At 38.0% G+C, this 15588-nt stretch overlaps 1 protein-coding gene across 2 annotated transcripts in view; it reads left to right on the forward strand.

Moving 5' to 3' along the window:
* The window catches only part of adam19a (ADAM metallopeptidase domain 19a), an 85086-nt gene that overhangs the window by 11576 nt on the left and 57922 nt on the right, over window positions 1-15588 (forward strand). For both annotated transcript variants that reach the window (XM_066681095.1, XM_066681096.1), the window contains exon 2: window positions 2377-2456. In XM_066681095.1, the coding sequence (XP_066537192.1) occupies window positions 2377-2456 (80 nt within the window). The remainder of the gene's footprint in view (window positions 1-2376; window positions 2457-15588) is intronic.

The following is a 15588-nucleotide window of genomic DNA, read 5'->3' on the forward strand; positions in this document are numbered from 1 at the left end:
AAATGGATATTGCAAGGACGGTAATGATCTTATTTTTCCACATTTGTGCTGGTGACAGCCCTGGGTGAAGAGCTGTTATGGACAGATAAGCCCGAGTTCAAGCAGGGAGGGTGAACGCTTATGTGTTTCTCTTGGCAGTATGAGTTGCCCATTAAATGTGACTGTCATAGGGAGGAAGAGAAAGAACAGGAGAGAAAGAGATTTCTTGGCACATGGTAACCTGGACTCACCTTCATCTTCTAAAGAAATCTCAGAGCGGTTATTGATATTCAGAAAGCCTTACAAGAATACCTGATTTAGCTCCACTGTTGTTGAAATCCCTTGGTTTTGGGTATTCAGCTTCTGAATCTGCTGCTTCAGCCAAGACATGCTTAAAGACTCTAAGAATGACAGTGATGATCCATGCAGTGATTCATGTTGTTGAATATTCCCTCTAATTGCACATGATTAATGGAAAGCAAAAGTTTGACCCATTGACCACAATTAAATTTCACTCCAGAGCTGATGAGCCTAATAGGAAGACTAAGCCAATTAGGCATTGTAGTAAGCAATATGGATGAGCGTGACCTTAATATGTGGTTCAGAGCATCTTTGATTTTCAGAAAAATGGGTTCTATTAGCCTAATGTGTTCTCGTATGCCACAACACATGATTTCTAAGTACAGAAAGATGGAGTAAAGATTTTATGATGATAACAAGGCAGATGTAAAAAGACTAACAAGACTGCAAAGCAGCTTGAATGAATATGAATAATGCAAACAGTATTTTCTACCAGTGGTCGACAAAGACACAAACCATGTACTTGAGAAAAAGTACAAAAGTATTTACTGTCAAATGTACTTAAGTATCGAAAGTAAAAGTACCATGCCGTATTATGAGTCTAATATGCCATTATTATTTTTGTAGCAAGACTCAATGTTTAACACATTGTAGGTGAAAAGACCCAAGCGTTACTCTTAGTTTCCCAGTCTTTTAATAGAATGTCATTATTTGAACACAGCAGAAATGGCCAAAGATTAAATACAAAGATTAAAGGAAAATTGTGCATTACATAGTTTTTTACTCATTGAGGAATTATGTTATATCAACTATTACATACACCCATTGTCGCTGTCGCCTGAATATTAAACCCAATATATGCTTCTGTGTTGAACCTATGCCTATGCACGACCTGATGTGCGCCCCTCCAGAAATGTAACGCAGACCACAAATACTGTGGTTCAAGTTCCTCAAATTGACGAATGTCACTGAACTACATACATACATACATTTTCTTTTCTGCTTCTCCATTTCAGGGTCGCGGTACTCCCTAAATAGTGCATTTTAAAGATCTGTAAAACTAACACTACTACACCACTGCATTGTATACTACATAGGGTTGAAGAAGATATTTTAAATTCAGCCCTAGTGGTTTGGTGGTGTAATTGCAGATTGATGCAGGTGTCAACGCACAATGTAAACTTTCCTAATGGCATAGGTCACTTGTGTATTTCATATTTTTTTTTTTACTAATTTAGGAACACTAGGCAAGATTTTGGGTTTTTTCTGTTCCTGGGGCTCCTGAAGTGCAATTAACTTTTACAGCTCTGTACTGAAATTTGTAGGGGAAGGAAAGGTGTGGTTTCCTACCCTCCTCCAAGTGTTACATAGTGCAGTTTCTGCAGTGCTGAGCCCAGAGTAGTAACGACAGAGGCTCTGTTCTCCCTATTATAAGTCAGTGAAGTATCACAATGATTTTGAAGCTGTTATTTTAAGGTAAAAAACATTACAGGGTGTTTCTTTAAGCTCTCTGTTTTGTCTAAATAGTTGCAGAGTTTCATAGTTACATAGTTTGAGCGATTTCTGCAATTCTGGAACACCTGTTGTTTAAACAGGCTACGGTTTTGATTTTCTGACTTCTTGTCTGTTTTTGTCTTTTGGATTTGTTTATCTTTCTGTACTGATTTTTGGGTTTTGGAATATTTCTTCTGGTTTTGACATTGCTTCACATACAGCCAAATACTAAACGGTAAAAATCATTTTGTTAATTCATAACGGACACTTTCAGTCTAAGAACTGAAAGTGAATACTTAAAGTCTCAAGTCGCTCAACACTTGATAAAAAGTCTGTCTTTGGTATTATTAGTTTTAGGCAGAGAAATATTTTCACTTGTTGTAGCCCAGTGACTGTGTTTATTCATCTCCTAGCGACAGTGTCTCTGTGTGTCAAAATGGAAGTACTTGAGGAAAGTACAGATACACAAAAAGTACTTAAGTAAGGTAGTGAATTACATTTACTTTGTTACTGTCTATCACTGTTTTCTACACATATATAAATGCAGTTTGAAAGTCTGTAGTGTTTCTTTTCATGGAGTGGTGTTTTACTTTGTTTTCGCAGGGAAGGACAGAGGGCAGAGAGTGAAGGCCCACTGGCTGAGCCACAACACAGTACAAAAAGACAAAGGAGCACCAAAACTGGTAAGGTCACTTGATCAGTCTTGCAGTTATTGTTTAACATCATGGAAAATTGAATTTTCACTTCACCTTACATATATAGAGTGTGTAGTATAGGGCTCAGAAAAGTTAAGAAGATCTATTAAGGCTGAAACAGTAATATACCAGTGATTTATTTCAATTTAGAAAAATTGTAACTGAAAAAATAAATGCAGGGTTTGGGTGGATATGTTGGATAGGCCATTTTGATGGTTTTTAATGGACAGAAAATAAGTCAATTTTAGATGTACCTTTACATTTCCTTGCACATAGAATTGCATTACTTTCGAATTTTTGAATTGCATTCAAAATTGCATTACCTTCAAACCTTTGAATTGCTTAGTATTTTCTTTGTATTTTAGAAACTAAATTTTTTGATCCTGTCTATTTTTCTATTTTCTAAAGGTATGAGCAGTAGTTGCTTTTCTGCAAAAGGTTTTTATGTCCTGCTGACGTTTCCTCCCTCCTTAGAATTGAACACATATATCTCAGACCGTCTTCTGCTTCTGTTCACTTTTTCTTCTTAGAAAAAGAGATGAGATTATTGTTTCCTGTGAGAGAAGTGCTTCCTGCATGCAGTCAGATAATAGCCTACTGTTCTTTTTCAAGACAGGAGATGGCTAAGAAAGTTTGCACACAAAAAATGTAGCGGTGAACAAATATGAACACACAGATGTAGCTCATTATGTCTCCTTCAAAGGTTCATATGAGCCTTTACTCTTATATTGACATATCAAGTAACATAAATTGGATGACCTTTGAGCAAATCTGACCTACTGCAGTTGTGAGGCTTCAAATAGCTTGAAAATGTCAGGCTAAACAAAGATCATAAATGACAAAATAAGATGATGTGTGTAAAATCCACGTACTTTTTTTTTTTTTTGCACACTTGGGAAAACATGTTTTTATACAAATCATAGACCAGAGGTGGGTCCGCATGACTCTGGCTGGTTGTGCAGTATATACTTGATATTTGTGGTCAGTGTGCTTTGTTTTTTACTGTAGTTTGGTAACAGCCTGTCACCCAGATGTTGTTGGAACAGTGCAGAAGTGGAGGTTTATTAAAGTAGACACAAAAGACTAGATATACTGCTCCCTTTGAAGAAGGGTTGTGCAATTAATCTTATACAACAAAAACATGACTTGGCAACTGAGATGAATAACAAGTCACAGATTATAATTTGTGTTTTGTTTTAGCATTTTTAATCAAATATAATAGGCTGATTCAATGTGCACCAGGAGTACTGCTTCAGTTTCTTTGGTGGCAAGGGCAGAGATCAGAGCTTGAATCACAGTGTACAGCGACAGCTGTGTGTCATGAGAAAAACTCTTCGTTCACATTCCGTCTTTCAGTTCTGTTTTTTTTTCCTCATATAGTTCTGATCTTTCAGCACTGGCAGATTGCATTTCTGTTTGCAAATGACTCATATCTGTCTTTAGTGTCTGCACTGTGCAACGTTCAAAGATGACCCTTCATTTATTTAAGTGTAAAAGCAGGACAGGAGTTAAAAAAATGTTGAAAGACACAGAGAAACTGGAACAAAAAATATACGTCTGGCAGACCACCAAAATTGACAGCATCAGATAAACAGTATTTTAAGTCTTTCATATCTGGGATCTGTCCTTGTGTCAGATCTGAGAAAATCCACCGATTTTTCTGTCACTCCTTTTTCTGTGATAAAATAACTCTAGCTTAAAAAAGTGCAAGGGTACCCTTAATAAACAACTAAGAACATTTGCAAATTAACTAAAGAAGGAACTGGCCATCCCACAGAACAGACGAAAACATCACTTGTTTGGAATTACTTGGATTGTAAACCAATGTTTGCAACCAGCAAGACTAAAAGATCTACTGGAAATGACTGAAAAACAGGAAACAGATCGAAATATTACAAAGTTCATATACAAGCACACTTTTGAACTTACAATAAGACAGGCCTGAGACAAAGAGCTTAAATACACGTGACTAGACACTTAGGATTAATCGGTCACCATGTTAACAGGATGCTCTCAGTCTCAGGTGAACCATATGACCATGGCAGACCAAGGAAGGAGTCAGCAATCAAAAAATAAAAACATGGATGGACGAAAAGAGAGGCTAGACGTGTACAGGCAATAGTTTCCACTATTGAAAAATTTTATATTATATTCACTCATTGAGGTTTCTGTCTAATTTCCTGTTAAATATGTTTCTTCTTTTCCCCCTGATGCTGAAAAAAAATCACTTTGAATACTGAAACTTGAGCGGAAATTAAATAAATGAAGTGTAGTCTTATCTACTGTACATCTCTGCCTTTCAATATGCTACATACTCGTACCGTAGTAATGCTGTGTGAATGTGTGACCACAAATAGTAAAAATAAGGATATATTTGCTGCTCCAGCTTTTACTGCAGGATATTAGCTCCAAACATCGCTCAACAGTTCATGATAAGAGTGAGAAGGTGAAAAATGTCAGATGTTTTCTTGCTTTTGCAGTCATTATGGGCACTTAATTCAGGTTAGCCACTCCTGCCAACACAGTTGTAAATGTATGTACATGTGCAGAGAAAAAAAAGCATGTGAATTGTGATCTGACCATTCTTATTTTGATTACGTGGCCACATTATATATCTCTGATATAGGGTCACAAGAATGTGGCGCATATCTGATAAGAAAAGTTTGCTCACAAAGCTGTGAAAAAATCTGATTTTAAAGGGCACAATTAGAATTTATGCCAATGTATTCCTTTAATATGTATGTACAAAATCATCTCACAATGTCCAATACATGGATTGAAATGAATTTATGAGAGGGCTTGTTTCCCAGACGTGCATTTTATTTTGGCCAGTGCCAGGAACTTTTATTTATTTGGCTTAGGGGAGGCTGGCTGTAAACATATTAGAAATGTAAATGTAGTCTATAATCAAAGAGTACTCACTCAGTGCACTCTATTAAGAAATCCAAATCCATTTGAATACCAAGAGTTTTTAATAGCCATGCATGTTTGCAGCTGCGGTGCCTGGGGTGGAAAATATTGAACACCAGCCACACCTACCTATCATCTGTGCTGGGTGTGGATTGAGGCCACCATGTACGGCTGTTTGAGGAGCACAGCAGGAAATCATAAGAACATCTGTTGTGTGCACTGCAATATGAGAGCAACTGACCAGTCATCCAGTTGCTGACCTTCTTAAATATTTTCTGACTGTTCTTAAATATATCATGTACACCGACAAATCATATTGTGTGCTGAATACAAAATATCATTCATCTCAGACACAGTACGCCAGATGATTCATGCTGATATTTTTTGCCCAAAATGGCAGTGTACTTTGTTATGATAATGGATAATCAGTCATAGGTTTGAGCCACATCACAGTTCTACTGAACCGCCCTTTGAATCCTGCCTTAGCCTTCTCTAAAATTCCTCTATATCTCTATATCTTCACACACATTCTCTCTCTCTCTCTCTCTCTCTCTCTCTCTCTCTCTCTCTCTCTCTCTCTCTCTCTCTCTCTCTCTCTTCTCTCACTCTCACTTTTACTGTTGGTCCCATGTTCTCTCACACTTCGTAGCATCTTATTGCCTCTCTTGCTCAGGCTGTTGGCCCCAAACACACACACACACACACACACACAGAGAGAGAGAGAGAGAGAGAGAGAGAGAGAGAGAAGTATCATGAGAGATTTTGGCCTTTTGGCTGGACTTGTTGCTGCTTTGGTGATGAGGTAATGAGTCGCAGAAATGTTTGGAGTGGAGCTGAATCCATGTCATGCAGATGTAATTTTACACACACACACACACACACACACACACACACACACACACACACACACACACACACAATTATGCTCCTCCTTGAGAGTAAGGAGGAGAAAGAAGGCTGTCTGCTAGACTACTCAGAGACAGAAAACCGTTAGAGACTCAGAAAGAAAGAAGTGGCCTCCTGCTTCCTTGCAGTGTGCTCTGGCTTTAGCGCTGCAATTTTTACTTTCCAAGTGTGCTTATGAGTAAGCTCTCTTTTACTCCAACTCCGTTTGCTGTATTTGTCTGTTGTATTTTTTGGCAAGAACATGGTTAGCCACATCAGTTTCAGTTGGAACACTACTTATTGGGAATGCACTGTTTTAGCAGCAGAAAAAATGTCGTGCATTGTTTATTTACTTTTACCACTAATTTCATGAATATGATGAATCCACTTGTAAGAACAATATAGGCTGATACAAGTATTGGCTCTGATTAAAATACATAAAATTAAAAATGGCTTGACTCATTGATCACTTTTGATGCACACATATCAACTGACATTGGCCATCATTGGGATTATTCAGCTTTATTTACGCAACCTTTTTTATTTTTAAAACACTTTATAAATCATATGTTTCCTAGAATGTCCTATTTCCACAGGGCCTATGTTGAAAAAAAATGTCTCTAATATTGTTAATTAATATTATAAAAGGATAATTTGTTCTGTTAAACCACTAAAATAAAAGGATGCTATCGCTTTATTTATGAAATCTTTATTTGTGATATTGTACTCTAATTTGAGGTGCTAGTGAGTAATGAGAAGTGAAAGAGTGGTGATGAGAACACCCTGTTGTGAAAAAAAGAATGCATTATTATATAAGACCGACAGCAGCATGCTCGATATCATACATTATGCACAATTCAATTTCCAATTAACACTATACCAATAAATGTATTAATATCTTACTTCCCCTTTTATGAATCACACAAATAAGCATAGAAATATATTCTAGCAATGTTGTTCAAGCAAAATCTAATTGCATGGTCCAGTTGAGGGACCTCCTACAAAACAAGTGGAAATTGAATTTCATTCAACAAAACAAAGCTTAATGGAAAAACTTCAGAAATCTGGTGTCATTGCCTTCTATTGATTTTGTGCCACTATCCCTGTAGACTACAATGTCATCATTTGTCACAGAATACTGTAAGCGTATTGAAGCACCATATAATCATACATTCATTCATTCATTCATTCATTGTCTGTAACAATTTATCCAGTTCAGGGTGCAATCATACATGTGGATGTGAATTACTGGGTAACCCCAGAGAAGAACCGATAGCAATCAGCATGTTCTGATAGTTCCTGTTTACTTTATCTGATCAGTAAAACGGATTATCTTCAGCTGAAAACCCAGCATCTCAGCAACCTGAGAGCTTCTTCGATTCTTTAGAATTCTCTCTGACATGGAGTAGAATCATAGTTTTGCTTTCCTCTTCTCGAATCCACACTCTGTAATTCCCTGAAAAAGTTGACCAGAGTCCAAGAATACAAGAGAGAGTAGGAGATAAACAGACAAAGAAAGAGAGACAGAAGGAAAAAGGACTGGATTGGGTAGGAGGAGGAGAAGGGAAAAACCATCTCTGCTGCTTTTCACCTCTGTCTTTTTATCACTGGATTAGGGAAGAAATGTGATCATATATAAACATTACTGCAGTCTGTATACAGACCAGCCCAAAAGGCAGCCAAAGAGGACAAAAATGAATGATCAAGGGGATAGAAAGAGAGATAGCTAGGTTACATGGGAGAAGAACAGTGAAACAAGAAACAAACAAGCACTTTTGTCACCAGCAGTCTGCAAAAAAAAAAAAAAGGTTTATCCTCCCCCATCCCCACACACAAGCACAATCTTACATTACACCTCTCCCACCTCCCATTCAACCTCTACATCCCAACATACGTCCAGACAGTGTCACACAGTAATGATACTTTTAAATTTGAATTGAATTTGAAAAGCAACATGTGTCATTTGCAGGGTGCTGGATTTAAAGAAATGCTTAACTTCTAAAATGTGCAAACGTTGTCGACACCCCTTATAATTAGTAGATTCTTCTTATTAAAGGGCTCTCCTTGTGGTCACAGACTTAGAGGGGTTCAAGCACAGATTGCTTAATCTCCATAGAAAACAGGAAATTGTTGGGTATCTGGCGTCTTGGAGCATCCTCTAATACATTTGGGATGGGCTGGAGTGGTGTTTCATCCCAATATCTCTACCTGACCTCACAAAGTTTCCAGAATCTAGTGTAAAACCTTCCTGGAACAGAAGAGAGATTTCTATTCGGTTCCCTTCATTTCAGAACTGATGAGCAGCCAAACCTTTTTTTTTTATGTGTAATTGTAAAACGTAGTTGTGAATCTTATCAGTGCTGTCCAGCCCCTTGTCAAGCTCTCTAAATATATATAAATAATAAGACTCCCTGTTTGGTCTTCACCTTGAGTCCTTCATTAATTTCTTCTTAACAATGCTCTCTTTTCTTCTCTGTGCTCTGAGATGCTTTCACTTCATGGGCAGTCAAGGAAATCTTATTTATTTGAGGTGCTGTTTGGATTGGGGCTGAAGTTATGCCCCACTTAGACACTGATGTGATGTTCAGGCTGGCTCTGTTTGTGCTCCTTAGAAGAAGCAGTGAAAAAAAAGCTGTGTTCCAGTTGTGTGTTCTTTTTTCCCCTCCACTGTTCTTGAGCAGGAACTTCCTTGACGTGTATGAGTTCATGTTTGAGCTTCACACAAAGGGAAGAGAAAACGTGTTTCAGAACAAGCTAGTCAGTGTTAACTCATTATATTCAGCGTGAATACTTGTGTGTGTGTTTGTGTGTGTGTGTGTGTTTATGGGCGTTTTTGTTTATTTAAGTGTGTTTGTGTATGTTGCTTTACTTGGCCCAGCCATTAACAGCATTGATAAGCCACAAAATAACGCAGACTGGAGCAAGTCTGTGGGCACTGCCTGAAAGGCTTCTTTTGTGCATGCCAAGCTAATCTTATATAAAGTGATGAGAGGAGTGTAGCAATGAAGCATGTGAATGTGCAACGCTCACGAGGAGTCTAATAGAGCTTGACAAAGGACAACTAACTGGCCATTTCAATGTTCAACGCTTTATGTAATTTTTTTTCTTGCACTGTTAAGTCAAGCAGGTCAAACACTGACCCACTTTTCATGAGGTTAAGATTGTAAGGGGAGAATTGAATGAGGTATTCTTCATCAGGCTGCACTGGAGAGTTTATGCAAGGTATAAGCCTAAGCTCTGAAATGTTAACAGAGTAACAGCAGCTTCAAATGCTGTTGATTGTATTGTTTTGTTTTTTTCTACACAGTTTTAGTGGATATATTTATGTGCTAACCTCTCTGTTGGATTCAGTGCTATTTACAAAAGCTCTTAGAAAAAAAAGATGTGGAAATGTGGTCTATTTCTGAGAATATTTCTGACTATGGTAGGACTTGAATTGAAATGAATTATGACTATGCAGTCTCAGGCCACAAGAATTTAGAAGTTGAGGCACCCTTTGAAAAGACAGGAATGCAACTCAGAGCTCCAGTAATGTTTTAATACACCCAGGTGAACGCAGGAACTCTTAATTCTGCCCTACAGTGTCTGTCGCCTACATGTTTCTGTACACCTTCTACCAAGGTTGTGCGTGTGTGTGTGTGTGTGTTAAATAGAGAGAGAGTCAGAGAGAGAGAGAGAGAGAGAGAGATATCTCCCACACACTGCTCTCTCTCTCTCTCTCTCTCTCTCTCTCTCTCTCTCTCTCTCTCTCTCTCTCTCTCTCTCTCACTCTCTCTCTCTCTCTCTCTCTCACTCTCTCTCTCTCTCTCTCTCTCCCTCTCACTCTCTCTCTCTCTCTCTCTCTCTCTCTCTCTCTCTCTCTCTCTCTCTCTCGCTCTCACACACACACAATCTATATTCCAGAATAGTTGGAGGCTAAATGTAAAGCTTATTTAGACATTTACCTCTCTGCTATTATCATGACGCTCCCTGTGTTTGCAGTTTTCCTAAAGGAGTTTATTTGAAGAGGCAAGAACTGGTTTGAGTCATAAACAAGTATATACTCCATCATACACAATCCCAAGGTGCTTAGTAAGGCCTAAAGCAATCACGATTTATTTGTTTAAAGCAGAATTCCACTGAATTTGTTTTACAATTTCAACATTAATACACTTAAATGTGAAGTCAAAGTGATTTGATGTGAAATGCATTGTTCTAAAGGAACTTTCCAAGCTGCGATGTTTCAAACCAGTGGTATGTAGCATTTAATACCTCTTAAAACCCCACATACAAATATGTAAAACAACATGCTTCCACATTATCCATTACCTGATACACTGCTTTATGATTGTTTTGAGGAAATATGTCAGCCTAATGCATGTCAATTAAGCACATTCCTGGCAAAGAGGTTCAAACATGGCCTTTAAGAGGGAAAAAAAGTGGTTCTTCTGTGGCATCATTCAAAGAAACTCTTCTGGCACCATGAGCAATGTTGAATCTAGTTTCTAATGCAGCTGGAAGTCTGGACATTGTTGAGACTGGAATATGATCCTTAATTATTTGTAGTCCGAAGTTAGACCGCAAAATGTTCAAGGGCCATATGTGCTGATCTGAAGCCACCCTTCCAAAAACTTTACTTCCAAATACAGAAAGCTGATGCCACTTTATCAGATGAAGTCCAATACTGTAGCAGCTTCTTCAAGAAGACTTTACTGAGTGAGTGCTTGGGTTTGGGTTATAGGTCTGTTATGAGTAAAGGCTCATTTTTCAGAGTCATTTAGAAACATGGTGGTGTGAGCTTACAGTACCTCTTCACTTCGAAATTCTCTTTGGAGACAGGACAACACAAAGCATGAACGATGGAGGGTCATGTAAGGCTGAAAGTCATGGGGTGGAAGTGGGAAATATGATCTGGGACTTGCAAAGTCCAACAATAGCCGACAGTTCATACTAAATCGGTCTGTGCTGAAAAAGGCTCAACACCAGGTATCATACAGCTACTGTGCTTCAACAGACTGCCAGATGAGCTGCCTCAAAATGTTAGCTGAGCTTATTCTCCTTTTAACTGTTGAATAATTGTCAGAATATTGTGTATTGTAAGACAATAAGGCTACACAATTAGGTAGGTCGCTATCGTGCTAAGATGCTGTGTAAGTTTTGCTCACAGGTTTATAAGCACACAAAATAATGATGGTTATGTAAATGTGATTGAGGTTTTGAGCAAAGCATTATGCAGCCTGTTACAGGGGAGAAGGTTGTTTTAGTGTAATTGGGTGGTGTGAGTGTCCTGTAATGACATTTTTCAATTGTCCTTGACTGCTATTCTGTGTTAGTAATTGCCCCTAATCATCTTAAAAAGGATCCCATGCTGTCAACCCACTTAGCTGACCTACGAGCATCAGTGAAAGCTGAATACCCATCACTCTTCTCCGCCCTCATTTCAATACACTGTTATTTTGGTGTAAAACCTCCTAAAATTTCAGGAGTGTTTTTGTGTTTTCACTGTGATAGCTAGAAGGCAGCGTAGGTTGGTGCTTTATTCTCATTACACAATTTACATTTTAACTTTACATTCGTCCCTGCCTGTTTACATCTTTGATGCGCTGAGAGATGTTCTATATCACTGATGCACTAAAAGTGATGCTCAGAGCATGGGATTCCACAGGGAGATTTTGAATGGATAATTTTTCAGTAGTGTGCATTGTATATAGTTTATATATCATTGTGGATCATTCTGGTCATACATTGTTTACACCATATTTATGGTACATTTAACATATAATTAGATATGTTAGAGTCAATGCTGTGAGAATTTGATTGCATTCTGCAATAAGAGCATTAGTGAAGCCAGATACTTATATTAGATGATTGGTTCTGGGTCTCGGACACCTCTACATCTCCCAAAACTGTGTTATGGTGGTCTTTTACTTTAGTGAGTTACTGAACTGCTGCACATACCAGAGCTTGTGGGCTTAATACCTTCTGACTGACAGTTGGCATTACACTGTATACACACATATATACAGCACTGAGATTCTGCACCTTTAGTGCTTTCATGTCTATGCAGTTTGCCACAGTTTTTCTTGCTGCGCAAGCTCCAGCTGGGCTAGGTGGCTTAGCGCTAGCATGGCTTCCTCAGCAGGGTGCAGTCCTTCAGGCTGGTGCAGTGGCTCTGCAGCTCAGTATGAGCTCTCTGTCAGTGGGCACCTTGTACCGGGCGCCAGGCTCTGGATCTGCACTCCTCTTTCATTTGTCATTCAGACGTAATCATGTCAGCAGAGAAGCAACTGAGTCCAGCCGCATAGATATTTATCCTGTGGCAGTGGAGAATATTCAGGTACGTCAGACTATGTGAGAACAGATTATCTTTATGTCATCCAACAACCAGGGCTGTATGGTATGAGCAGTATACATATATTTCCTACATATTGCAGCAGCAATAAATATAATGACACTAGATCATCCAAAGATCATCCAAAACTGGCCACTTTAATTAAAACTAACTTCCACTGGAACCTATCTAGATTATTTGAGTTTGGTCAGAATGCTCATGGTCCACAATAATTATAAAGGATTCAGCTATTTGTATTATCACAATTGCACAGGCTAATATCATCATAAGTACAAATGCCTGTTTTCAGCAATTTGGGATGTGTACTCAAGTGATGTAACACAGTAGAAAACAAGCCTCTGGTTCAAAATGTTTTAGAGTGTGTTGCAGGCATCCAATTTAGTTCACAAACACAAGTTGTTCACTGAAGACACTGGAAATATTTTTCTTGTACTTTAGTCAGTTCAGTAAAAGAAATAAAAAGAGAGAATTATAAACATGTAGATTCTTGTTCTTATTATATTTTACAAAAAGTCCCAACTTTTCTGGAAATGGGGTTTGCGTTAACAAATTAAACACTAACAGATTTTAAAAAATCCTGTTTTTAAAATCCAAGTGTTGAGGGATGAAGCTGTTTGAAACCATATACAAATTATTATCATTAATATAAAATTGTGAGCCTTTTTGATAATCTCATTTTGTTAAAGTGCCTTGAAAACAGTTGTATTTGACAATATATTACTTAATAATGAAGCAGTGTTTTATCTGATGCCATGCCAGAAAGAAATGTATATTATATATCTATCATAAGCATTTCAAGACTGAGGTTTGGTGTGTTGGAATATAGAAAAAAAAATCTTATTCTTGTCAAAAAATCCTGCAGTTGGTATACAGTAGGCACTGTATGCATAAAGTGCTGAGAATATATGCAGTATTCTAAGAAAATATGTAATAAGGATAAATTGGTTGTATTTACCATATTTACCCTTATGTGCATGGGTATCAAAAATTGAAATTGTCTGATGTTCTTCTTAGGTTTTATAAAACAGTAGCTGCACAATCCCTACTTCAGACCCTCTTCTAGTCTTCATCTCTTTTATCCTCTCCCACCTCCTCCATCCCATCCCTTCGTTTCCCTCTCCTCTGGCACTGTGAGGCCCTTTTACTAGTCACTAAGTGATTGCATACTTAAGAACCGATTTTACCTCTCTCTCTCTCTCTCTCTCTCTCTCTCTCTCTCTCTCTCTCTCTCTCTCTCTCTCTCAACCTTTTCCCAGCATGAATTGCTCTCTAGGCCTCTCCATCTCCTCTCCTCTTATCCCACAGAGCCAGGCTCCTCAGCCTGTAATATTCTCACTTAGATCTAAATATACAGCACTGTACTTTCAGCACATTAAACTGGCATTAATTATGCATCTCTATATTAAATACTGTCCTAGGGAGTGCTATTAGTCAGAGCTAACTCTCAAAGTTCTCTTCATATGGATTGTGTTACACACCCTTGCACATGTTTATATATATATATATAAATTTATATATATATATATATATATATATATATATATATTCATTCATTATCTGTAAGCGCTTATCCATTTCAGGGTCGTGGTGGGTCGGACACGGGGAGAACACACCAACTTCTCACAGACAGTCACCCGGAGTGGGAATAAAACCCACAACTTCCAGGTCCCTGGAGCTGTGTGACTGCGACACTACCTGCTGCACCACCTTGCCGCCTATTATATGTTCAACATTTTATATAAAAATGTCATTAAATCAAGTTAAATCTGATCTGAAGGCCAAATATTTCTCACTATTGTGAGAAATAATTAAGTAATTTAAAACCCCCCAAAAATAGAGAGATATCTTTACAAGAGCCAGATAAGTTATGGTGCTGTAGGCCTACAATACAAAAAACCTTGGATCTGACAGACCAGACATTCTAGTAATGCATTCTCAAATATATGTTTGGACGTGACCCTGAATGTTTACTTGCAGCCTGGTCAGGTCTGGATTGTCCAAAAGGAGTCTAATTATAGAAAGTTCTGGGCATTTTGGTTGCTGCTGGCCCAAAAGCGATTTTCTCCTCAGCTCATGTTATATCTCTCTAGGCTGGAGGGCCAGAGGGAGGAAGAGCTTGTCTATTGATGGGAGCTCCTTGGAAAGGGAATTCATGTTTGATGAAAAACCCTCAGCCTCCTACTCAAAGGCGCTCTTTTTCATCAGCTAGCACAGCTAACCACATGCAATGCATATAGAGCAAAGAGGAACAGAACAGTTAGCTAGTGCTTGTGTGTTGGCTGCAGCGTCATGTCTTTTCAGTCTTTTCATGACTGACTTTAAGTGTAGTGCTGGCACTAAATGGAACATATTGTTTGAGTCGATGAATAGGATAACACCTTTTCTTTCCTTAGCTCACAGGGTTCCTGTTGTTTTGATACTGATTTGATACAGTTTGTCAGTGTGCAGGGTATTTTTGAGAGCATCAGTATTATAAGTGCATGGTAAATTAATTAATAATATATTGGTCTGTGCTTTCCTGAAGCTGTTCAGAAAACCAATGGTAATAAAATAATGAAATGACTACAGTTTTTAGTTTATTTGTTTTGGGCTTTCATTTTGTTTTTAATTTAATAAAGAATCTTAAGTATAAAACACCTAGAAATATGACAAAATATTGAAGCATTATAGTTGCTATTATATCGGCTTAAGGTGTTGCATTGCTATTTGCAGTCCTTGCCAACAAAAGAGAATGGGTGTCAATTGCTTAAATTAACTGAGACCTGAACACAAATAGCAGAGAAGTACTGAGTGAATTGTTGAGTGAGCTAAGGTCTTTGTTTTCAAGAATGAGCTGTCAAAGGAACAACACAGTTGAGTCTCAAACCTTAAAATGAGAACAGATGACCTCTGTCAGATTTTAAAAGTTTTAACAAACATTCTTTTGTTCCACAAAGTAGGGTATTTGAAGGTTGCAGGTATGAACATGTCTTTTAGCTGTAACGTGGATTTTCA

The sequence above is a fragment of the Hoplias malabaricus genome, chromosome 9 (genome assembly GCF_029633855.1).
Source record: "Hoplias malabaricus isolate fHopMal1 chromosome 9, fHopMal1.hap1, whole genome shotgun sequence".
In the NCBI taxonomy this organism is placed as follows: domain Eukaryota; kingdom Metazoa; phylum Chordata; class Actinopteri; order Characiformes; family Erythrinidae; genus Hoplias; species Hoplias malabaricus.